The following is a 26,461-nucleotide window of genomic DNA, read 5'->3' on the forward strand; positions in this document are numbered from 1 at the left end:
AGACCCAGTTAAACAGACCCCTCCTGTAGATGTGGGGCTGTTCTAAAGGGGATCTGACCTACAACAGGCCAGCCACCTCTTACAGGAGTGGTGGCAGCCTACAGACAAAGAAAGCAGGGAAGAGGAGAAGCGGAAAAGAGCTAAAAAATTAAGAATAAAAAAAGAATAAAACAAGCAAACAAAATTGAAAAGAAAAGAGACAAAGAAAGGGAAAATAAATAAATACATCAAAAATTCTGTCCTGACCTGACCTGCCCCAGATCCACCAGATGGTGCCTGTCCTCTAAGATTGTGGCTGTGTTATTTTTTTTCTTTTTCTCTTTCTTTTTTGGGGTTAATACGGTCTCTTCCTTTTTGCTCTCTTTTTGTTCTCTCTCCCCTTTTTATCTTTCACACAGAAAACCCACCCACTAACACAAACACACACACACACACACACCTACCTACACCTACCTGAGTCTAGTTCTCCCTCTTGTCTTCTGCTGTCATGTGTGTCTTCATGTTGGTCACTTGTATTGCACTATAAACAAAAAAAGATCTAAGCAGACACAAATAATCTGATTGTGAGCAGAAAAAAGCAGTTAGCAGTTTTACACACAATGTGTGTATTGTTGGAAAAATCACCCTAACATCATATGCCGATATAAACATATGTGTACAGTGTATAAAAATGAGTTCTACATTAAAGCTGCATTCATTGTTTGTTTTGTTATGTTTTTTGGCTACTTGGAGAGTAGAAAATACAATAAACAAAACACAACATATTAATTTACCTTTTAAAGTTGTTATGGTGAACTTGGCCAATGGTTGCCTATTTACACTCTCAGCATACATTGAACAGTAGAATTTTGTTTCTGACAAATGTTACTCCCCCCCCCAAAAAAAGTGTTTGACTTTTTTCCTGCTGTGTTATTGTCCACAGGACAACACTGGGTGTCAGCATGGAAGGTTACAAAGTTTTACAAACTTATATTGTCTCAAAATAATCACAGTGTGTTGGCACATAACCAAAAACTACAGAAGCTGTGTTTATGACTGTGTTAAGATTGACAATCATGATTCTCATTCTCATTAACTACTGGGTGATGAAGCAGCCTGATAAAGGAGACTGAGATTCGAAATGGGGAGAAGAAGACTGTGCGACAATCAGAGCTTTGGTGACAACTACAATAGTAGAGCTTAAGTCCCTTAAACTTTTTCAAGTCATTATCACTACAGATGTAATCCCACCTCCGACCACAATGTGGGTTGCAATGACAGGGCACTGTCTCCAATGAATTTTATTTTCTACATCTTCCTCTTTACAAATATAATGCTGAACTTCCTTTAACCTTAGCTGATGAGTCTGCTGATGTTGCAGAGTTGCAGTACAAGACAGGAACAATTCATCATGATCTATGTAAAATAGACACACATACACAGTGTAATCATAATTTTAATAACATTTCCCTCCTGTTTGTACTCTTAAAAAATACAAAAATACAATAGTATAAAAATTTCTTGTAAGTAGAGGAAAAGAAAAATACAATTAATTCAAACGAGAAAACCACAAATGATTCAAATGAGTATATATGAATGATTCAAATGATTAACATAATAAATGATTACATAGTTACATGATTCTCTTGATAACAGATGTGGAAGCAAAAAAACCTGTCAGGCAGTTCTTTATCATTCTTTTCATTTTCGTGTGTTTCTTTCGGACAGGAAAAATTCTCCTCACAACCCCGCTGCCCCAGCGGCCATTAATCAGTGTCAATAAGTGTTTCAATCACATTTGTATGCTTAATCACATGTCACAATTTTAGAGACTTCAATTCTGACAATAGCCATTGTATATGAACATTTCTTATGTATTCCAAAAAAAACAAAAAAACAAAACTTGTCCTCAGTCAGGCTGATCGACTCATTGGACCCTATGTGTGGACCTTCCCCTGCCTAAGGTCCTTCTCCCTGATATGTGAAAGAAATAGAAAACCTATAAATGTATATACAACATACTGTCAGTCTTTTTCTCTTAAGCATACATTACATCAGAACACTATAACTTCCCTTCAGATTTTCTATAAGTTCGTCATTATGCTGTGGAATAAAGACTAAACAGATGTCTCATCTCCAGCAAGTGTCACATCTCCAATGTGTTCATAGATGGACTCCTCTCTTGCTTCAAGCTGAACATACTCTCCGTAGATCTCTTCATCTCCGTGTCTAACCCTGACATGTCCTCCGACCACAACATGTCTCTCGTAATCGTTATCTGTGGAGACAGGCTGATACAATAGCTGTTGCCACGTTAGTGTAGTAGTAATCAATTTTTGCATTAATTCTCTCAGACATGGAATGCAACAACAAGTAACTAGAAAGGCAAGCATGATTCCCACAGACAATATTATGGCTTTAAAGGTGTTTTCCCATTTCGTAAACATGTCCTTCAGCCACCCAGTGAAAGGATCTGTGATACCTGAATTCTCCGCAGTACCACCACGTATCTGAACATTCATATTCGTGATTGGTAACCAAGTCATCAGTAATCCCATAGCGATTCTTACTCACTGCAACTGTAGTGCCACAACCTGTCAGATCTCCTGTTTCTTGTCCTCCATTCAATCCGTGTGTTCTGGACAGGCAGATATAATTCCTCTTGTATGGCATAAACCACGGTGGAATAACCTTAGTGGAGATAGCTGGAAACAGATACTTGAGAGTGGTACAGTTATTTCTAGGAGAGTCAGTTTTATAAAGACTGAGCATACACTTGAATCCTTGAAGATCATTGTGAGGATTAAGTGGAAAAGGAACTGTTCCCAATGATGGTCTTACAGCTGCACAAACTATGCAATCAGTTGCTAGTCCGGAACCCTTAGTGGTGAAAGAAATCCATTGTAACCATAGCTGTTTCTTACTCCAGGCGAGCAAAGCTCTTCCTCCTGGAGTCTGATGAACTGGTACACGGTTTAACTCTACAAATGTGTAATCTTCAGCAGTTGTCGTCGACTTGTTTATATTGTTTATTACTTATCTGTAGGTATTGGTGCTCGTTTACAGTGTGTCAGGTCTAGCCACGTTGTTCTCTCAGCTATGCGCACTGCTGTGGGTGTTGCGAGTAGCACTTGGAATGGGCCTTCCCACCTTGGAGAGCTCCAGTTCTTCCTTTTGAGCATTTTGGTGAAAACCCAGTCTCCTGGCTTCACAGGTGTCATTTGGTCAGGGACTGGCTCTGTGGGTGAGAGGACTGTAGACATAGTCTCTTTGTTTTTCAACATCCTGCTCATATAATCTACAATCGTTTCTGTTAATTCTGTGTCATCTCCCTTTAAGTTAATCAAAGGTACTCTGTAGGGTCTACCATATAGGATTTCAAAAGGTGATTGTCCTGTATCGTTAGGCTGTATGTGAAGGCTTAACATTACTGCTGGCAAACAGGTTATCCATCCTTTCCCTGTGTCTTCCATGGCTTTCCTGAGTTTAGCCTTGATCGTACCATTTGTTCTTTCCACTAATCCTGCTGACTGTGGATGATAAGAACAATGATATTTCATTTTGATGGAAAATGATTCACTGAGTTTAGCAATTAAATCATTTCTGAAATGAGGTCCATTATCACTATATATAATTTCTGGAAACCCAAATCTCGGTGCAATATGTGTTACTAGAGCTTTAGCTACTGTTATTGCATCACTTCTTACTGTTGAAATGACTTCAATCAATTTTGAATATAAGTCTATGATTACTAAGCGGTATTTTTTGTTTTCACATTTATTCAATTCAATGAAATCCATGCATACTGTGTGAAATGGGATTTGTGCATTGGGTATCCTGCCTGACCTTGGTTTCAATTTACCTTGAACATTCTGTTTTCCACACACTACACATGATGCACAAAATTTTTTTGCATAATTTTGGAATCCATAGGTTGTATATATTTTGTTTATTAGTTCATACATACCTCCAGTTGATGTATGGGTCAACCTATTCATCAATACTGCTGCAAAGCGAAATAAATTCTTTGGAAGAATGTACTTTCCCACTAGTCATTTCCATAATTCATTTTCAGATAATTTCACCCCTTTCTTTGCCCAAAACTGTCTCTTTGAGTCGGGTGAGCTATGTTTTATGTCTTTTAAAATGTCATGATCAATGTGTGAAATTTGCTCAGCTGTGTATATGTCTTGGTATTCTTGTCTAGCAGCAACTGCTTTCGCTTCCTCATCCGCCTTCCTGTGAGATTAAGTCATCTCCTGAAGTGTGAGCAGCACACTTACATACTTCTATCTGCAGTGGCAATTGTACAGCTTCTAATAAGGCTGAAATCAAATCAGTGTGTAAAATTGGCTTTCCAGTGGATATAATCATACCTCTATTTTTCCACTGTTGTGCGAAAATATGTAAGGTGTTAAGAGCATATGCACTATCAGTATAGACAGTTACTCTCTTTCCTGCTCCTAACTTGCACGCTTCAAATAGTGCAATCAGCTCTGCTGCTTGAGCTGAGAAATGGGGTGCAAGTGCTTTTGATCACAGTACTTTGTCTATAGTTACCACTGCATAACCACTACTATTTGTTCCGTCCGGATTCTTTTTGCATGACTCATCTACAAACATCACTACGTCTGGGTTTTGTAACGCCACATCAGTTAGATCTGCTCTAGGTAATACTTTTTTCGTTGTTTCAGCCACACAATCATGTTTGGTGCCTTCTGTTTCGTTCAGTAGTAGATTTGCCAGATTTAGAGTTGTACACCTGTCAATAGTTAGATGAGGCTGAGAGAGTAGAATGGTCATGCAGTTAAGATGTCGAGCTGGGGACATGAAAGCTAATTTTGTCTGTGTTAGTAGAGCATCTACAGCGTGTGACACTTTCAGTGTTAATCGATGAAATAAGACAATTGTGGCTGAACTTTGTATTGCTAGGGTTTCTGCTTGTACAGCTTGCAAACACTGCAGCATTGCTCTAGCTATTGGATCTAGTTTAGATGAATAATATGCCACAGGTCTAAGTTTCCCTCTGAAAGGCTGGGTTAACACACTGGTCATAAACCCACCTCTAGCATCACATGTTTGCACAAAAGGTTTCTTATAATCTGGAAGTGCCAGTATTGCTGAACTCACAAACAGTTGTTTTATTTGCACAAATGCATGTTCTCCCTCTGGAGTCCGTGATAACATCATTGGCTGCCATGGGTTGGTCATAGATAAGCATTTGAAGTGGGTGTGTTACTTCAGCATAGTTTGCAATCCACCATCTTCAGAAGTTAGTCATCCCTAGAAATGACATCATTCGTTTTTTTGTCTGTGGTTTGGGTGCTTGTAATATGGCTGTTTTCCTATTTTCATCTAGGTGTTTGCCTTCCAAAAAAGATATTAAAACCTAAATATTTCACTGTCTTTTTCCATAATTGTAATTTGTTCTTGCTTACTTTATGGCCCTGTTCTGCCAAATATTTTAATAGCGCAATAGTATCAATTTTACAATCCTGTTCATTTCCTGACGCGAGTAAAATGTCATCAACATATAATAACAGCTGGCTCCCTCTTGGGGAAGTGAATTGTGCTAAGTTGGATGACATTGCCATTGAAAAGATGGTTGGGCTTTCACAATATCCTTGTGGGAGTCTTGTGAATGTATACTTTTTCCCCCTGTATTGAAATGCAAACCAAAATTGATCTTCCTTATGGAGCAGAACAGAGAAAAATGCATTAGCTAAATCTATCACTGTTAAGTATTTAGCTTTTGGATTACATTCATTTAACAGCGTGTGTGGGTCTGGAACGAGGAGAGCATGTGGTATTACTGCTTTATTTACTGCCTGTAAATCCTGTACCATCCTCCATCCTGTTGATGGGGCTGCCTTTTTTACGGGGAACAGGGAGCTATTGCATGCTGCATCTGGGCACTCCCTGATAACTCCTACACTTTGTAGATCTTGTATTATCGGTGCAATCCCCTCTTCCGCCTCTAGTTTAAGTGGATACTGTCTCTGATATGGCCTGTAAGAGCCTTTTGGAGTTATTTTAACTGGTTGTATTCCTTTAATAAGTCCTACATCAGCTGATCCTTTGGACCACAACTTTTGAGGTACACTGTTTAGGTCTAACTCTTCTTCGTCAGTGTCACGGGTTCACCATCTTAGTGACTATTTTTCATGTTGTTCACCTGCCTGATCTCTAACTCTCCTGTCATTGCAGATCCTACCACACCCATCTGCCCTGCAATCACCTCATTCCCCTCACCTGAGTTTCCACACCCATCTCCTCACCTGGATTCCATTAGGCTCATCAGTCATTCCTTATATATACTGGTCCATATTCACATGCTCCTTGCCAGATTGTTTGCCTAGCTTTCCAGCATTTCTATATCTACCTGTTTGCTCGCCTGTTATCTGAGATCCTGCCTGTTTCCCCGTCTTGAGATTTGCATAGTCCTTTTGAGTTGTCTGCCTGATCTGCCTGTCTGCCTGGTTTGTGACCCCTGCTTGGTTTTTTTTTTGGACTGATTAAAGAATATTGGACTCTGCTCCTGTCTCTGAGGATGTGCTTTTGGGTTCTGAGGTTCTGAGTCGTTACAGTCAGTTAGATTGAATCAGGCAGTGGTAAAGTCTAGGCTGGTTTCTCCACTGAGGTGAACCGCTTGTACCGTTTGTGTTACCCAGTTCAGGTGGGTACAGTACACATTTAATTTGGGTGCAAATAACACTCTCTCTCTCACCTCCTGCCACTCACAGTTTGATCTCTCTATTTTTGAAACAAACTCGCCTAAATCTTTCCACTGCATCTCTAGGGTTTGTAAACAGGAAATGTGCGGTGTCAGGCTTCCTCAATAGTTTTGCCTTTGCTTTTCGGAGGCTCACCATGCAAGCACAGTTTCCTTTTTGGTCCCAATACAGTTCGGTGATAGTCATTTTGCAGCTGGATTCTTTAAAGAACTTTTCATGATATTCTCTGTCTTGTTCATTTTGATGTCGAAAGTACATTGTGCAATGTAACTCTTCGGGTGTGTGCACTTCAATATTTTATATTTCAGCTGGAGGAATGCGGTCTTTTACCAATTTCATTAGCTCCTGAGTTATACTTCCTGGCCCAGTTTGAACTAAATCCAAACTGTACCAGTAATTTAACGTCAGTCCTTCGCACACAAATGTTTCTGTGTCGTCCTCTTCATCACTGTCGGTTGTTTTTAGGTTAACTCGGCAGGCTTTAGTACCAGAGCCATTTTGATCTGGTACTCCAGCTATCCCTAATTTCGTCATCAAATCTCTTCCTAAGAGCTTAACGGGACACATTTGTGATATTACCACTGAGGCATATATGTTTTTGTTTGTTTTGGGATCTTTTTATTTTAGAGGTTCAGTTAATGGTTCAATAGTCACATGTCCTGTGGCTGATCTAACCCTTAAACCGCCGTTTGGTTTTAGGGGAAAATCTGTCCCTGTTTAATTACGTCGCACAACTGTTCGGCAAGCTCCAGAATCACATAAGAATGTTATTGATTTACCGCTTACTTTTAATACTATCTATGGTTTAGTCCCTTCCTGTGATAGTAAAATTTCAGCTGTTTGTAATGATAGGATTTCATCTACCTCTGTCTCCCTATCTGCTAATGTGTGTGTGTGTGTGTGTGTGTGTGTGTGTGTGTGTGTGTGTGTGTGTGTCGGTGTTCCGGAGCCAGTCATACAGAGTGGTTTCTTTCCTGTTCTTCTTGTCTGGGTTTCGCTCCTCCGCTCCCTCCTTTCCCCCGTCCTCCTCCTCTCTCGCCTCCTAATTTCTTTGGAGCTCTGCAGTCTCTTGCATACTGTCAAGGTTTGCCACAATTACATTTATATTTTTCATTTAGCAGATGCTTTTATCCAAAGCGACGTACATATGAGACTGATACAACACAAGCAAGGATCTAGTCAGGAGACAACAACACAAGTAAGTGCCATAAAGCTTAAGTTTGGGCCTGATAGGACGTAGATGCCAACAGGCAGTGCAACAAGGCAATGATCAGAGTGCATAGAAGTATGTTTTTTTGTTGTTGTTGTTTTGGGGTTTTTTTGTTTTGGGTTTTGTTTTTTTTTCTATCCTAGTGTCATCATTATCATGCAAGAATGTATCTACAACCTTTCTTTTCTTTTTCTTTGCTTCAATCATTTCTTCTGCATGGGTTGCATAATCAATGGTTCTCTGCAACCCTGCATTTTTCCAGGCAATCAGATGTTTGGCCACAAATTGGCTGATTTCTGGTCTAAATCCAATCATTTTTTAATTGCATACTGTATGGACTATGTCAGTTTCTCATTCATGTGTACAGTATGTACCACTTCGTGTCCTCCAAAGAAACTGAGGATCTTGTGAATGCGTCTCTCCTTTCCGTGGTGTGATGTCAACCTTCGTGAAGGGGTTGTGGGGTGAGAAGGCAGGAGGTGGAGCAGTCAGCAGTGGAGGAGGAGGAGGTGGTCAAGGTTCGGGGTAAGGCGGAGGATCCAGACAGAACCCACATGGCACGTAGCTGTCATCATTCTGCCAGTCTTGTTGTCTAGCAACCCTTTCTTCTTTCTTTTCTGAAAACCAGTTCATCTGGCTCTTGCTTCTGTCAGCCATGACTTGGCCTGTAGCAGACCTTCTTTCTTTGACTTCCCCTTTTTCCCTTTCGTTCCTTCTGAAATTGCCTTTACTAATTCTTCGCAAGCTTCTACGTCTAGTTTTCCTACACAGTCATACTTTTCCTGCCATATCTTGAGATATTTAACAGTATCAGGATGGAGTAGTTTCATGCGTTTGTCGTCTCTACCATATTTCTCTGCTTGTGGTTTTTTACAGCTACAACAGTTACCCATTGTAGAGGCCTCTTTTTTTCTCTTTTCTTTTTTTCTCTTTTTTTGTATGTGGTAAGGCTATTTAATTTCCTTGTTTTCCCCTTAACAGCCAACCAGTTTGTATGGAGTTCACCTGAGCAACTGGTCTGATCAGTGAAATTGTGTTCTTGTAAGGCCTTTCTCAGGTCCGTTGCCTTTTGAGGACCTAACACTGAGTGCCAAAATGTTAAAAGAATTTCTTCGTAATGACCATTAAACAATAGAGACTGGAACTGAAGTATCAAAATTCAGTAGAATTTATTTTCTTGCACAAGAATGAGCGTTTCAGGATGAGGTTACAAAGAAAAGATAACTTGTCTCACCCTGTCTCCAACAAATTTTATTTTCTACATCTTCCTCTTTACAAAAATAATACTGAACTTCCTTCAACCTTATCTGATGAGTCTGCTGATGTTGCAGTACAATACAGGAACAATTCATCATGATCTATGTAAAATAGTAACACACATACACAGTGCATTCATAACTTTTATAACAACCTAAAACCATTAAGACATACTTTAATGAGTAAATGAATATGCTAGAAAAGAAAGCATCAAACATGTCTGTATAAAATTCTTGTATTATCATTTTTGAAATATCATAAAAAATATAACCATATAATGTAACATTAAAAAGGAATTGATTCATTTAAAACATCTGTAGCAATCTCTCCCTCAGTGTGTGGAAAGTTTTGGCTTTTGGCCTTGCGGTTGACAGATGTGTGTGTTTGTGCAGATAGTGTTCTACCTGACCGGAGTTCCTGTTGTTTCTGAGTCTCACGTTTTACCTGCAAGACTTGTGTTTTAATGCTGTTGTTCATCGTTTGTGATGAGAAAACATCGGAGAAATAAAAAGTTTGTGCCCTGGTTTTAGCCTCTCCTGCCAGCTGCTGACAGCGCTGTCAGCTGGAGAGTCACTCACACTGGACGGTAGAGGAGGAGACGCAGAGGAATTGGTACACGTCAGTTTAGCCGACTTCACTGTATTTAACATCGGAGCTGAGAGCATCAGAACTCAGAGCAGGAAACACAGTCACTCTGCATCACGCTACTGCTGTCCTCTGATTCCATCATCAGCCAATGAGGAAACTCTGACACTCAGTCGGCCGACCAGTGGTGTAACTTCATAATGCACTCACTCACTCACTCACTCACTCAACCGTGGTTATAGGGCTGGTCTGTGGCTGGTCCAGCCAAACACTGTGACAGAGAGACAGTGTCATCTTCTGCAGTACATGTACAGCAGCCAGTGCTACACAGCTGTCCTTTTAGAAAATACCGTAGTTGCTTTTCAACAATGGAAGAAACTTATGTCAATGCTGAAGACATGACATATGTTGATACCAAACATTCAACAATTCAGACAGGTAAGAATATTCAGTCAGACAGAGAGGCTGACAGACTGAGCTGTGAATAGTATGTTTTAATTGTATGATTGATTGGATTCACTGGTCTTTTCTCTGTTCAGGTCCGAAGACTTCAGAGAGGAGATTTCATGGAGCTGTTCTTGTCTTTCTGGGGCTGCTGAGTGTTTTCCTGCTGGCTGGACTCATCGGCCTCGGCATCTACTGTGAGTCTGGTTAACATTCAGAAGTTTAAGTCAGACTGAACTCATGATTATAGGAGCTGATTATTCTACTCTGAAAGATGATGTCCTGACTTTGTTCTGGTTTGCGTTGGTCTTAATTACTATTTGAATTTGTTAAGGTGTCATAAAAATACAACATTGACTACAATATACACATTTTTAAATAGATTAGATAAAAAGATTTTCCTGAGGAATGTGACTTTTTTCAAATATTTCAACAATTCACATCTTAGAGAGAAGTAACAATTCTTTTCTCTCTAAGATATGAATTGAGTGATTGTACAATTTGTATTTTGTCATTGTTCACTGTAAATGTACATTACCATAAATTTGTTTATTTGTTTATTATTTGTTTGTTTAATAAGTTTGTTGGCAAACTAATGAATGAATGAATGAATGCTCCATAGTACTGTGGTAATAATAGAAAATGACCTACTGTGTGTCAGAGTTGCACCAGAGATAGAGAGAGAGATATTTAATAGACTGATTTAAAATCATGAGCATCAGCTGTCGTCATGGGGCAAAATTAGGAAACAATTTGACTTGTGTTGATATTGTGTAATATTACATGATGTGAATTTATAAGGTATTTGCTGTTTCACAGACATGTCATGACATTTCAAAGACATGCCTCATTCAGGGTTGACAGGCTTGTCAGGGACAAGTGGGTTGAGTGGAAGAGAAATTTAGTTGCTCCACTGGACAAGTTAAAGTCATTTAAAAAGAAGCGTGTCTTCACGTTATGTGCAGTGTTTTCACTACCATTGCCTTATCCCCCGCACCTCCCGAAAGAAACAAATATAAACAAATGTAACGTATACTTGCAGCTAAATGCACGTAAATGCCGTTTAGCCACCTCTCAAATTCAGAAATAGCGTTTGCGCAAACTTTAATGACTTTACAACTGTTAGCTCAGACTGGCTTCCTACCGCAGTTTGTTACTGTTAACATTGACCAACAAAGCACCATGAGCTCCTGCTACGCAGGTGTTCAAAACAAACAAACCCTCCGCGTTGAAGCTAGCAGGCAGACTGGAGCCGCTTTCATGAGACAGACGAATGAATCAGAGTTCAGAAGATCATATATGACATTAACATGTGCGGCATCAAATAATAATGTCAGACAAAAGACAACAAAGTAAGTAGTTAGAAAAGCTCTAACTAAAAGCTCTAATGTTGTTTTAACTGTCCAGTTTATCTGGTGTTGCTTTACCCCGGGACACACTAGATGCGTGAGCAGCGCGTGTACGTCACGGAACTTCTTGCTTTTCGTGTCGGCGCCCATGTTAACAGGTTAGAGCAGCCACACTGCCCGTGTGAGACGCATGAGGCTGCTGCGTCGCTTCATCTAGAGATTTGAGGTCTTGCCTATTTTCTCTGAATGAAGCGTGCGGTTCTCTGCAGAAATAGACAGGGAAAACGAGAAAGATAGGGCTGCCAGTGGCAGAAGCGCCGCAGCAGACACGCTTCCAGTGTGGACGCTGCAAGAGTGAGAGACGCAGCAGTTCAGCAACGCACACGCACTGCTGAGGTTCACGCATCCAGTGTGTTCCAGGCGTTACCCCTGAATTCCACCAGGCATGTGTGCGCCATGTTCCGGCTCCAATGCAGAGAAGCATTTCAGAAGCGGCTCTCCGCTCTGCTGCACTGAAGATAGGTGTCTCATCTATACTTTATGGAGGCCACGTCAAGCAGCACAGAGCAGATCGAGCTGGGCAGGAAGTCAGACACAGAAACAGCATTCAGTATCCGGTCAGTTTTCAAAATAAAACACCCCGTGCAGACTCCTGATATTGTATATCAACAATAAACGCAATTAAAACAGATGAATAAAGAAACCATTTAACTACATAGCCTACTTAACCATAGCAGAAGCACAAAAATCAAGGAAAATGACCAAATCAACGAAAGCTGAGCAAGTTAACAAAATTGGGCAGTTTAGTTGCCCTGCTACTGCAATAATTACGGTAGCCATAAGGGACTTTATCAGCTTTGACTAGGCTGCTGTAATTACTGTAGTAGGAGTGCAACTGACTTTTAACAGTGGAAGGCTTCCCCACAGCGAAGACGCTCTGCTTCTGACATGCTCCCGGTGGAATAGGGCGCTGTGCAGAGAACGGAGCAAAACCGCGTCGGAGCTGGAACGTGGCGCACATGCGCCCGGTGGAATCCTGGGGTTACAGTAATGTTAATGTAACGTTAGCTTGATAGTTTGGAGAACTTGACTGCTGACGCATTCCCACCATGTGTAGTTTGTCCACAATTACCGTAATTAACACCACACCAGTTAAAGTTGTGCTTCATGCTCTGTCAGATTTTTAAAAGTAAGTTTTTTATATTTGTGTGAGTGAGTGAAGGAATCAGGAGAGAGGAGACAGAAGTGAGGAAGCAGGATGTAAAGTTAAAGGTGTTGAAAGAAAAATGAGGAGAAAATAAAGAACTGATTCAAGAAGGAAGAAGGTGCAACTGTTTCAAGATGTAAAGAAAAAGTAGTAGAAAAAGGAGAGAGAAAGAAAGAGAAACAAAAAAGCAGCCCAGGCGTCAGGTGATGGAGAGACTTGAACACATTCAAAGCAGGAGGCAGAAAAAACTAGTAAGGTCTAGATCAGGGGTGTCAAACTCAAATTACCTGGGGGTCGCTGGAGGCAGAGTCTGGGTGAGGCTGGGCCGCATCAGGTATTACACAAAAAAAGCTTAGCAGGCGCAGGCTAGGATAGCAGGCGCAAATAAGGCGACTACTACCGGGTTGTTCATTACCCGCTGTGCTTTTGTTGTTGTAAACGTCGTCATAGAAACAAGTGAAACAAATGGCATCATAAAGAAATATCTTTATAATGTTTATTGTGCAAGGCATTTACTATGGAGTAAAATGTTTTGAGGAATAAATCTCTTTCCGCAAATGATTCAGTACATTCCATTCACCCAAAAGATGTTTTCGAATAATTTGTCCATGAATGTCACATCATTGCAGAGCAAACGTGGAGAACATGAAGCCGGGACAGTGGGACACCATTATCCCATGGTTTGCACCTCCATGGCTGCAAACCATGGGATGCAGCCATGGAGGCGTTATTTATTGGCTTTTATTTCCAATAATAACTCCATGGATGCAGCGGGCGCTGTGAAGCTAGCAGCGTTGTCAAATCAAATATGACGTGTGGCACAGCAGCATCAGCTGTACGATGTTTTGTTACACTCTGAATTTATGATCTCTGTCGGATAAACAGTGTGTTCATGAAAACGTATATACTAACCTTTAATTCACTTCACAACGTGGCATTATGTGACAGAAATATGCACATACATTATTATCTGCCAGACTTATAAAGAAGCAGATACACCTGGTTCTGTTTTTTTAATGTCACACACTGTGGAATCACATGCACGAGCCTCATTTGCTGTCACAGTGAGCCAAAAATGGATGTAAAGGTCTTTATACCTCCGTTTGTACGTCAACAGTTGTGTCCGTTCCGCTCATCAGACCTCAGTGAGAATTACGCACAGGCTCTCCAACAGCTGATCATTACGCACGGCTGCTGTGGATATTTGAAACGACTTTACCCCTAATTCATCACATTTTTCTGCAAACCGTCACCACTGTAAAGTGTCAGTCATCATTATTAAACATCAGAAGAATGATAAATGATTTATTGATAGAGCTCGTGTTGAAACGGACTTTACAAAGTGCTTCAAAACAAAATGAAGTGATCGTTAACAGAGAGATGATGCTGAAATAAACAGAATGATGCTTTAATAAGGTTTAATAATTCACCTTTGAATTTTACTGAAAGCTGTGTAGCAAAAATAACGACATAATCTAGCGTGAGGTTATTCACATTCTCAGCGCACATTCTTCCTGTATAAATAGCATAGTTGTTGTGAAACAGCCATATACCCCTGTGATTGGCAGGTTCGTTCAGCTCAAGTACAAGATTAAACCCTGCTATAAAAGGACTCACAGATCTTTAATACAGGTAACGTTACTAACACCACACAACAGCTCTATTAACATGATGTTTTCCTAAGCTGTTAAAAGGTTGTTGACCTCAGTAACTGTTGTAAACACAGCACTAAAACTAACAGATAGTTTCAGTTATTAGTCAACAAAATGCTGATTCATTGTTCATCAGACTGATTCATCTATCAGTCAAACTGTTGTCTTTAGGTTTGAGCAAATTAATTCTTCATAAGTCAGTTTTGTTATTTTGTTATATTTCAAAAACTGATCTGTATTCAGGACCATATACACCGTGTGAGAATCCAGATTTGTTTTTAAGATCAAGACTGATCGGTCCATCTATCCATCCATAAAGCCTCCATTTATTTATGTGTTGTAAATAAATATTGTTAATATTTAAAAATTAGGTAAATAAATATTGTTGATGTTTATTTACCTAATTTTTGTGCACTTGTTTCATTTCAAGGAGGGAAGTAATGGCTTCAATAAAATTCATAAATTGAATTATTCATATGTTGACACTGTTTGCTGTCAACTGTTTGTTCATTTGAATTCTGCGTTCTGCATTTGCAAACAAAATGAAAAAAGTAAATTATAGCCATTTTTACCTTGACAAGTGACTTTTGTGCAACTGAAAGGTAAATTTACTTGTCCGATGGACAAGTGCCTCAGGAGGTTAATGTCAAGCCCTGCCTCATTGAAATGACTAAAAAGCAGAGGCTTCAGAATTTGTCAAGACAGAGTGGGTCAAGGCAGGCAGGACTCAATTTTCATGAAAAAGGTAATGCAGTCAAGGCTGACTCACCTTGGTATTTTCATGGCCAGAGGGAGTAGAAAGAACCCATTATCATAAACTATCATGTACATTATAGTTATGGTTGGTTTCAGAGGTTGGTGACAGTTGTGGCTAATCACATTTACATTTACCCTTTTTGTCCAATTTAAAAGCAGGACTCTCCCTGACATGATGCAGTGTTTTCTAGGAGATAACCTCAACTCATACTCTTACCCAGGATGGTTTTCATCAGACTGTCTAATGTTTCTACAAAAAGCTGCGTATGCCATCATTTGAAATATACTATATCTGCATAAAAGTCTACACATAAGGGCTTTAAGTTGAATTTCTGGATATTGAAAATAAGATGGTCAACATGATGCACCGTTTGGCTTAAAATCACAATCACCCACACACTATCCACATTTGCAGTTACAAATCCTACTGTAACGCATATAAATAAAACTAAAATTAAAAACATCTTTACTATACTGTAGATTGTATTATCTTGTTTTTTATTATTATTATTATTATTATTTACATTTAGTTCTTTTTATTTAGATGCAGCTGTTTTCACATGCAAAAGAAATACTGGGAACAATAAAACTGCCTTTTCAATTCTACTTTCCATTAATTGGCAATTAGATGTTAAACCACTATGTCAAGGAAAATTATGAAGATAAAAGATAACAAGCTTTTATGTGACTCACAAATACTATATAAAGTTTTCACAAATATGTACTTTTAAAAATTAGGCCAGCAGATTATTTATTATTTATTTTATTCAGAAATATGCATACTGTACTTTTTTGAATATATATATAATTGGCTATATATTATATATGTATGTATATATATATATATACCGGGCCGGCTACTTCTGGTTTAGCCCTCTGGCTAACTTGAATGGGGATAAAATAATTCAATCGTGCAGCTCTTCTAGACTTTCAAAATGTGATTGGACCGAACGGATCAAATTATGATAATGAAACCAGTCATTTCACAGGGGTTGTGACGCTCAAAAAATGTATCCACTGATTTACAAACGTCTCTCTCACAATGTTAGTCAATGGAAAAAATCTTTTTGGGCCAGTATGCATCATGTGATGTTGCAATTACCCGGTTTGGCCACTATGTCAAATTTACTTCAAAGCCCAGCACTCTTCCTGTATCCAGTTCTCTTTATACATCCATGGGAGCTACCAGCTTGAGTTTGCCCAGTGTGTTTCCTCCTGTATTCTCAGCCTGCTTTTCCCTCCACTCTTCCCTTCTCACCTGCCTGCATCATCTTCATTAGTCCTGCCCTTTTCCCAGAATTTTCCCAGCCTATCAGCTTCTTTTACGTTCTTCTGTTTCATCTCCTCAGTCCCCTCACTCGAGTTTCTCTGCCCATCTGCCCACCTGCACCTCATCTCCTCATTATTTCAGTTAGTATTTCAGTCCTGTGTTTCAGTTCAGTCTTGTTGGATCCTTTGTTCTGTAAAATTCTGCTCTGTTCAGTCTGGTTTTGTTCTGCTGTATTAAAGAGACTTCTTTCAGTTCGGTCTGGCTGTTTTGTCCTGCATTTGGGTCCACCTGCTCCGCCACTCCTGACAGCTATTTGCTTTAAAATGATACTGGAAGCTGTAATTACTGAAAATGTTCATTTTAAAACTTTTAAAATGGTATTTGAGATATGTGACTAAATATACATAAATGTGACATGTCTTTTGGTTTATTTCAGATTCTGTTGTCATAAACAATCTGACTAAGCGTCTCCAGGACAGTAATAACAACCTTTCTTCCGTGTCTGAAGAGAGAGACCTGCTGCTTGCCAACCTCACTGAAATAACTAAAGAGATGGAAAAGCTTCAGAGTTTGTCTGTACACAGTGAGTGACATCTGTGGCTATACAGTACTGCCCACACATTGTAGAAGAGCACCTACAGAGAACACTGTGCTGAAAATAGAAGATGATGTGGGAATCTGTCCTATTAATTATACAAATGATCTTCAATCAACAAGTTAGTTGTAACTTGTTGATTGTAACTGTAAAATAACTGTGGATTCGTTCTTGTATTTACTCATCTTCAAACATTTTAAAATATTTTTTGTCATCAGGGAATTCCAAACACCGTCAACATTTAGCATGTTAGCATTCTAACCAATAATATCATGCTAACATGCTAAATGTGACTTTTGTAACACGCTACAGTAAGTTTAGCATGTTACAATGCAAAATGTGGTAACACTTGATATGGCGCCCATGATTATAATACATTATAAACATACTTGTAATGCATGTAATCTGCTTATAGCACTGTATAATTATAGTTCTAAGCACTCATAAATATTCATAATGCTTTATAACAATAATCATAACACATTATGATGTATTCTATAATGACTTATAAGGCCAAGTATCATAATACTTCATAATTGCTGATCACTCACTGACCTTTTTTCATAGTGATCATAGTGTATTATAATTCTCATAGTTGTAATGCATTATAAAATGATTATGTCTCAATAATCACTGTTATAATGCATTAAAATGTGATTGTAAGTTACTTTAAGTGGTTATTGTTTGCTTTAAGTCAAGTGAAAAAAATATCATTAAATCTATGCAAAAACACTCAGGACCCTATTTTAACGATCTAAGCGCACAGTCTGAAGCGCATGGTACAAGTGTATTTAGGGTCTGTCCAAATCCACTTTGGCTAGTTTAACAGCAGAAGAATGGTCGCAACGCCAGGCGTATGGAGATAGATTTGTTTCATGATGATTTGTGTGAACAGATCGCCAATCTGTGTGTAAATGTGTAATCTGTAAATATACACACCTTCCAGAAATGCAAAAAAGATTTGTAAACTCACAAATGTTTTGCAAATATAAAACGGATTTGCAAATACACAAACAAATTCAACAAATAAAAAAATATCTGTGAATACATTAAATTAATTTGTAAATTCATGAAAAGCCTTAGTGAATATCTTCCTAACATTTACAACTTTTCAACAGGCATTTGTGAGCTCAGTTTTTATTTGTGAATCGAGAAAACATTTGTGGATCTCAGTTTTACATGTGTGAATTTGCTTTTTACACACACGGAGTTTTGAAACAAATTTTCCGCTGGTCTGAATGAAAATCCACACGTATCACTCAGCCATTTTCGGATAGCACGTGATCGCCTGCTGACGACGTCATTTCCGCATTTCAAAGAGCACACAGTCTTTCTATGAGCTTTTTTTTTTTTAATAATCAGCGATACATAACGTGCATTCATTGTTTCATGTTCATGTGTGAAAGCGCACAATCCATTACGATCACACCTGCTCCTGGACCCTGCCTCCCTACAAGGTTTTAATTGCTGAAAGTATGGAAACCTGATCACTGTAATCTCAAATGTTAAAGATTATTAGTTAAATATTGTCCAAAAATTAAATCATTAATTTTAATCATGTAAAAAATCATCATACACAGTTGTCAGGACTTGATCAGCTCTCCGAGGTGCTGATCCTTTAGATTAATCATTGTTTTCACTTAATTTATTTCCCCATGTGTTCCTCATGTCCTCATGTATTGATGAGCAGGAAATCCATGTCTGATCCGTTGTTGAAATCCGTTTGCTGGGTCTTGACACACACCGTCAACCTGACAGGTTTGTTTAAATACCTCCGTGTATTGCCACGATATGGTCAAATAATTAGACAATTTCGTCTGTCATTACTGCAATTAATTAATTCTGATAAATATTAGGACTAAACATTATGACGTATTTTTTTAAATATGTTAATGTACACAATAATATTCTTTCACATTGTAATCCTTTCTGTGATCTTTGCATGTTTGTGTGCTGCTGTGTGTCTGTGTGTGTATGTGCGTTGTTCACCTGCCTATGTAGGCATATTACTGTCTTGATAATGCGCCTTAAAAATAACAGTGAAATACTGCACCATCGACCTCAGACCAGGTTTTTGTTGCTCAATAACGAAGTCGATTTCCGCTGCCTCAAGATAGCAATGCACCAACAATGCGCCCGACCACACCTCATTTTAAGACCAACACGCCAATGGGCACTGAGATGGGCACAAGTGGTAGTGCTATTTAAACTAGGTGGGTGCTTAAACTAGCAAAGACACTTGCGTCGTGCTTGGTGCCACTTTGCACCACTTTGCACCAGGTTTAGATAGGGCCCAAAATGTTGTAAAATTAATTTGTTCGAGTCATAACACACAATGAAGTGAGTACTCCCATTTGACAATGAACAACTGAATGATGGACATTTACAATTCACTAATGTAAGTGAGAAATACTGCCTACACTCATAATTTGAAAATTGGCTATATTGGCTCAAAAAAACAAGTAACTTTAACTTTAACTAAAATATATTACATAGAATAATATTGCTGTATTGTTTGTTTATATTTCATAAGTATTATATTTAGACTTGGTCCTCAAAATGAGTTGAAGTGAATGAGGAGCCTGACACCTGGGAGGAATGGTGGTGTTGACAGCAGATGACAGGGACAGTAGTGGACACTAGCTTATTAGTAGATGACTTTAGACAGAGGTAAGACTGCTGATTTTTGACAAGTTCTACTAAAGTTAAGTGTTAACACCAGTGCTATTTTTTTTTAGGAGTCACTTTTGTTGATCAAACATTTACATAAAAGTAAAGTATACAGCTACAGGTAAAGTAGAATTGTTTCAGGTATTGTCTATCATTTGAGTCAATTTAGTGAGTTTTTTGGGGAAACATTACATTTGTCAAATGTAAATGTCCATCATTCAGTTGTTCATCATCAAAAAGTTGTCACATCGGAGTACTGAATTTCTGTTATGACCCTTTAAACAAATAAATGAATTTTACAATGTTTTGTGTTCTTGCATAGATTTAATGATATTTTTCACTTAAAGCAAACAATGACCACTTATAGTGACTTATAACCAGCGTCTAATGTATTATATCTGCCCATACCTCGAGAATTTCATTACTTCACTTAAAACACCTGATGACCACTTAGAGTAACTTATAATCACATTTTAATGCATTATAACAGTGATTATAATGTATTACAACTATGAGAATTATAAAACACTATGATCCTTGCAAAAAATGTCAGCGTGTGACCAGCAATGAAGTGTTATGATACTTGGCCTTATAAGACATTATAAAATGCTTTATGTGTTATGATTATTGTTATAAAGCATTATGAATATTTATCAGTGCTTATAACATAATTATACAGCTATAAGCAGATTATAATGCATTATAAACATGGGTGTCAAAGAAGTGTTACTCAAATAGTTATGTGTATCACATGTAATTAACTTTGTTCAACCCTGAAAATTGCCACTAAAATGATCCTGAAACAAATATTTCCACATCACTCTGAGGTAATTCATCACTTGACCAGGATTAGCTTCCAAACTACTTGTGATGTCATAAATCATGCTGGTAAACTCAGATTTAAGGTGAGAAGGTGAGCACAGAGACTTTCCCCTTCAGATGATGAATGTGAAAACAAACTGCACATACATCATTCAGCACAGTAAAGCACAGACAGTACAGTTAGTACAGTAGACGTCTAGAAAAGTTTTACTTTTTAACCAAATATACAAAAGATCTGACTTCAAAGTGAACATAAAGTGGCTTGTATATCATTAGTTATATCATAAGTTCAAGCACCTTATTTGATCCGAGTCATCAGGACATAAGTAGTGAAGTATCCTACTTCAGTATCTCGGAGTTAACTACTTACTTAACTATTTGTGTTTTAAGACAGCATCCCCAAATGTTAAGGTGCCTTTCAGGTTGTCATATTTTTGGTCTGTAGCCAAAAATCACATAACAAATGATCCTGATTGAAAACTAGTTTTTATGGAAGATCAATATGTTGTGTATCAATATGTTGTGTACAATAACAAAACTATGATTGTAGTGGGAAGGACAACATTTTTTCTTACATTTAATAGATGTTATAATCTAAGGAAATAGCTAAGATATTTTTATTTTATTAAAAACAAAGAATTACTGATCTAGTGTATACTTTTATTGAAGAAGGATGCTTTCTCTTCCACTGGTCCAACGTTACTCAGAAGTACTTCAGACAATCTCTGGTTGTCTTATTCAAAACAAAGCACTCACAAGTCCAGTTTTAGAGACCTGCACCTGACTTGACCTGTTAATGTAACATGAAACCTGACCTATAATCAACAGACTACACACTCAGTTAACAACACTTTATTTGTTACTTTCACATGACCAAAAAACAAGTCAGGTTAGTCTTAACTAGAATAAACAGATGTTTGCTTAATAGCACAAAGATCACTGGTTTAACTGTAGGCTGATTTAAAGTTTTATAAAAGGATTAAAGGATTGATGATTTTTTGAGCTACCTGGTGCAAAACTCTGACTCAAATGTAATGTTAGTGGTGGTATTACATGAATTTTTGTTGATTGAATTTTTACTTTCATCTGGTGGTGTGAAAGCTGAGCTTTGTGAGATCCTTGTATGATGATTTAAAACATGTTGTGATTGGAGACACAAAGCTTTTGCCACTCGCTTTGGAAGAACTGCTGAGAATGGTTTCAAAGCATTTTATACATTCAAAGGGAGGCATCTGCTGGCCAAACCTTGGTATTGAGCTCATGATCCAACAGTGAGTCAAACTAGCTGTCAGAGAAAGTGAGCGGGAGATTTTGAGATTTGAGATTTTGATAAACCTTTATGTGTTTATTTCTGTGGTGTCATCCAGTATTAGTATCCCGTCTCAAAATCTGACATGGAGACACAGAATGAATGAGCTGAAATCAACAGTTTGTTCCATTATCTTCAAATAAAAACTGATGTCATCAAAATAATTTGAAAGATGCGATAATCACAAAAATTGTATTCATACCACAGAACTGCAGCTAAAAATCAACACCAGAAATGCTCCATAGTTGGTAGAATATCAACAAGTCAACTCTAGTCACATGTTATGTTGTTTTAACCCTCATACTTTGGAAACAGACAGACTTGATTCTTGTCTAATTTCTAATGTTGTGTGTTACAGAGTATACTTGTCCTGCAGGATGGAGGATGTTCAGACGTTCCTGTTATCTCCTCTCCAGTGAGTCTGGTTCCTGGTCAAGAGGCAGACAGGACTGCATAAAGAAAGGAGCAGATCTGGTGGTTATAGACAGCACTGAAGAACAGGTACAGACTGTTTGTTTGTATGCTTGTAAAGAAACTATGCCTTATTACAATCTTCCTGTACCTTGAAAAAAGCTAAAATACTTATTTATTTATTTTTATGGATCATTGGTGTTCAACACCTTGACAACAATAATTCAAATGATTTGAATGAACTTGTGCTGCTCTGTAGCATGTTTTGCTGGTATTCTTAAATTTGCACATTTGCCTTAAAATCAAAGTATTTCATTTCATCTTTAGCAAGCTAGCTAACATTCTTTTAACCTTTCACGGTGTTTTAATCAAACTCCAGAAGCAGTCACTCATACACTGTAAGTATTTAATCAGTACAGATCTGTGTATCAGTTTAAGAAAAAACATGATGATATCTGGCAACAGGAATTCTGTATACAGTAATTTATGCACAATTTAATGACATTTCTTATTCCCTGATTTCTTTCTTGAGAAAGAAAGTACAAATAGTTATTAATAGGTATTCAAATAGTGCTAACACTACACAGTCACTACATAAACGTGCTTGTAAATGAGGACAAATACAGGTCAGTTGCCACTAAGCTTTGCAGCTATTTAAAGACCACAACAAAAGCTGTGGCAGTGTCAATAGTTTTTTGTTTTGTAAAAATAACACACAAAAAAACAAAAGGGCACGTAAAAGAAGTTTTTTGAAAAAATTTAAAATTTAAGTTTATCAAAGAAGAAAAAATTATGATTTTATTATTAGTATATTTCAACAACAATAATAATAAAAATAGTTAAATTCATTATTTTCAATTATGTTCAGAGTTATCCTATGTAAACTGCATATTGTTGTTCAAACAACAATATAAATAATATGACTTTTTTCCCTTCTTTATTGAAAACAGACATTCTTGTCTACCTTCACTGAGGTAGAAACTTGGATTGGTTTGACTGACAGAGACGAAGAGGGAACCTGGAAATGGATTGATGGAACACCACTGACTTTAAGGTTTGGCTTCAGTTGGTTGTTTATTGACAACATACACAAACACTGCTGTATATTAGAGGTTGGTGATATGTATTAAATCTTCTATCACAGACAATGTGAGGTGACTGGCAGTTCCAGGTTGGTCTGAAGCTTTTCTGGTTAAATCATCAGTGCAAAATTATGAGAAAAAATCAAGCCAAACTACCATTTCATGGTGTATCTGAGAGGGTTTCTGGTCCACAGTCAAGTTTTACACTTCACCAACTGTACAGTACTGTAACTGATGACCAGAACACTATGGGGGTGTTTATTTATACAGGAGGATCCTTTGTTGCTATTTGATGACTGCAAATTTACATTTAGGAAAAATACTACAGTGAACCTGCAGCCCCGTTCAATTTGCTACTTTATGGCTCAAAACTATACTAAGGCACATCATGCAAGATAAAAGAAATTCCATTCTGTGATGTTTGTGATGAAATATTATTTGTGTGAAGGACTGTGTTTATGTCAGAGATTAAGTGTCATGATTCTCTTGTTCACTGACCTGTAGGTACTGGGAGACAAATGAGCCTAATAATGGAGGTGGAGATCCGAAGGTCGGTGAAGAGGACTGTGCACATATCACATCTGACAAGAAAACTGAAGACAACTGGAATGATCTGTTATGTGATGCTTCTCTCGTCTTTTCACCACACTCTCATGCTGTATTCAACAGGCACCAAGTGAAGAAAACAACTCTAACAATGAAACAGAACATCCTGTATCTCAATCTAGACAATCTACTGGATGAGATCTGAGACTGTCTTCACCAGAAAAATAAAAGCACTAGTTGTTTGTACAAGTGACTTGAGGAAGAGTTCAGGTGGACAGGTGGGTCAGCAAACCATGTGGCTTTGACATGAGAGACGGCTGTTCTTTTGTTTACTTAACTAAAACTACTTGGTTGGAGTTGAGGAAGGAGTGTCTTCATGGTTCAAAGTAACCAACGTTGACTGTTAGACAGGACCATTTGTACACCTACCATCCATCACAACCTCCACCTCCAAGCATTAAGGTTCCCCAGAACTGTCTTTTGTGTCTATAGACCAGCTGCATGTGGACTTAATTGTAGAATGTAATATTGGGCTTTATGACACAATGTAGATCAGGGGTGTCAAACTCAAATTACCTGGGGGTCGCTGGAGGCAGAGTCTGGGTGAGGCTGGGCCGCATCAGGTATTACACAAAAAAAGGTTAGCAGGCGCAGGCTAGGATAGCAGGCGCAAAAAAGGCGACTACTTGTTGTTCATTACTTTTGTTGTTGTAAACGTCGTCATAGAAACATGTCAAACAAATGGCATCATAAAGAAATATCTTTATAATGTTTATTGTGCAAGGCATTTACTATGGAGTAAAATGTTTTGAGGAATAAATCTCTTTCCGCAAATGATTCAGTACATTCCATTCACCCAAAAGATGTTTTCGAATAATTTGTCTGTGAATGTCACATCATTGCAGAGCAAACGTGGAGAACATGAAGCCGGGACAGTGGGACACCATTATCCCATGGTTTGCACCTCCATGGCTGCAAACCATGGGATGCAGCCATGGAGGTGTTATTTATTGGCTTTTATTTCCTATAATAACTCCATGGATGCAGCGGGTGGCGGCGTTGTCAAATCAAATATGACGTGTGGCACAGCAGCATCACCTGTACGGTGTTTTGTTACACTTTGTATTTATGATCTCTGACGGATAAACATAAGTGTGTTCATGAAAACGTATGTATTAACTATTAGTTCACTTCACAACGTGGCATTATGTGACAGAAATATGCACATACATTATTATCTGCCAGACTTATAAAGACGCAGATACACCTGGTTCTGTTTTTTTTTAATGTCACACACTGTGGAATCACATGCGCGAGCCTCATTTGCTGTCACAGTGAGCCAAAAATGGATGTAAAGGTCTTTATACCTCCGTTTGTACGTCAACAGTTGTGTCCGTTCCGCTCATCAGACCTCGGTGGGAATTACGCACAGGCTCTCCAACAGCTGATCATTACGCACGGCTGCTGTGGATATTTGAAACGACTTTACCCCTAATTCATCACTGCAAACCGTCACCACTGTAAAGTGTCAGTCATCATTATTAAACATCAGAAGAATGATAAATGATTTATTGATAGAGCTCGTGTTGAAACGGACTTTACAAAGTGCTTCAAAACAAAATGAAGTGATTGTTAACAGAGAGATGATGCTGAAATAAACAGAATGATGCTTTAATAAGGTTTAATAATTCACCTTTGAATTTTACTGAAAGCTGTGTAGCAAAAATAACGACATAATCTAGCGTGAGGTTATTCACATTCTCAGCGCACATTCTTCCTGTATAAATAACATAGTTGTTGTGAAACAGCCATATACCCCTGTGATTGGCAGGTTCGTTCAGCTCCAGCTTGTGCAATAAAGGGACCTTCCACACACAACACAGTAAAGTGCCATTCATATAAAACTCGCGGTCCGCACTAACATTAAACTTTTATATCAAGGTGGGGGCCACAAAATATCAGCCCGAGATTGAGACCCACGATCTAAGCCAAACATTATGCTTTTTTTTGTTTATTGGTTTGTTATATTGTTGCTGTTGTTGTTGTTGTTGTTGCTGCTGTTTTCCTTTTTTTCCTTTTGTTTTGGTTTGTTTAAGTCTAGTTCTCCCTCTTGTCTTCTGCTGTCATGTGTGTCTTCATGTTGGTCACTTGTGTTGCACTATAAACACAAAAAGATGTAAGCAGACACAAATAAGCTGATTTTGAGCAGAAAAAAGCAGTTAGCAGTTTTACACACAATGTGTGTATTGTTGGAAAAATCACCTTAACATTATATGCCGATATAAACATATGTGTACAGTGTAAAAAAATGAGTTCGACATTAAAGCTGCATTCATTGTTTGTTTTGTTATGTTTTTTGGCTACTTGGAAAGTAGAAAATACAATAAACAGAACACAACATACTAATTGACCTTTTAAAGTTGTTATGGCGACCTTGGCCAATGGTTGCCTATTTACACTCTCAGCATACATTGAGCAATAGAATTCATTTGGAGTTGTGTTTCGGACAAATGTTACTTCTGATTTAAACCCATAAGTGCCACCATAAACACTGTTTTTTCCATTACACTGTGATATTAGTAT

The 26,461-nt window shown here is 38.2% G+C and overlaps 2 protein-coding genes across 4 annotated transcripts in view; both read left to right on the plus strand.

The window, feature by feature from the left end:
- Positions 1-7,872: 7,872 nt before the first annotated feature.
- Positions 7,873-25,388, plus strand: LOC121906609 (CD209 antigen-like protein E). Of its 3 annotated transcripts, XM_042425539.1 has the most exons (10): positions 7,873-7,911; positions 8,317-8,448; positions 9,711-10,203; positions 10,305-10,406; positions 16,880-17,026; positions 22,198-22,340; positions 23,201-23,304; positions 23,395-23,421; positions 23,837-23,882; positions 24,002-25,388. In XM_042425539.1, exons 3-10 carry the CDS (start codon positions 10,134-10,136, stop codon positions 24,074-24,076), a joined length of 714 nt encoding a protein of 237 aa, XP_042281473.1. In that variant the 5' UTR covers positions 7,873-7,911; positions 8,317-8,448; positions 9,711-10,133; the 3' UTR covers positions 24,077-25,388. The 3 variants fall into 3 exon arrangements, with proteins under 3 accessions (XP_042281473.1, XP_042281472.1, XP_042281474.1); XM_042425538.1 differs by having other exon boundaries at positions 23,837-25,388; XM_042425540.1 differs by lacking the exon at positions 23,395-23,421.
- LOC121906610 (CD209 antigen-like protein C) overlaps positions 24,098-26,461 on the plus strand; it is a 30,517-nt gene continuing 28,153 nt past the window's right edge. Inside the window, exon 1 of the mRNA XM_042425543.1 lies at positions 24,098-24,156. The gene's annotated coding sequence lies outside the window, so the exon portion shown is untranslated. The remainder of the gene's footprint in view (positions 24,157-26,461) is intronic.

This window comes from Thunnus maccoyii, chromosome 11 (assembly GCF_910596095.1).
Source record: "Thunnus maccoyii chromosome 11, fThuMac1.1, whole genome shotgun sequence".
Taxonomy (NCBI): domain Eukaryota; kingdom Metazoa; phylum Chordata; class Actinopteri; order Scombriformes; family Scombridae; genus Thunnus; species Thunnus maccoyii.

Excerpts from the sequence above, each read along its gene's own strand:
- LOC121906609 (XM_042425538.1), top strand. The coding sequence starts at position 10,134 with ATGGAAGAAACTTATGTCAATGCTGAAGACATGACATATGTTGATACC. Across the intron at positions 10,204-10,304 it reads ACATTCAACAATTCAGACAG|GTCCGAAGACTTCAGAGAGG; the intron begins GTAAGAATATTC and ends TTCTCTGTTCAG. Across the intron at positions 23,422-23,836 it reads GAGGTGACTGGCAGTTCCAG|GTACTGGGAGACAAATGAGC; the intron begins GTTGGTCTGAAG and ends ACTGACCTGTAG.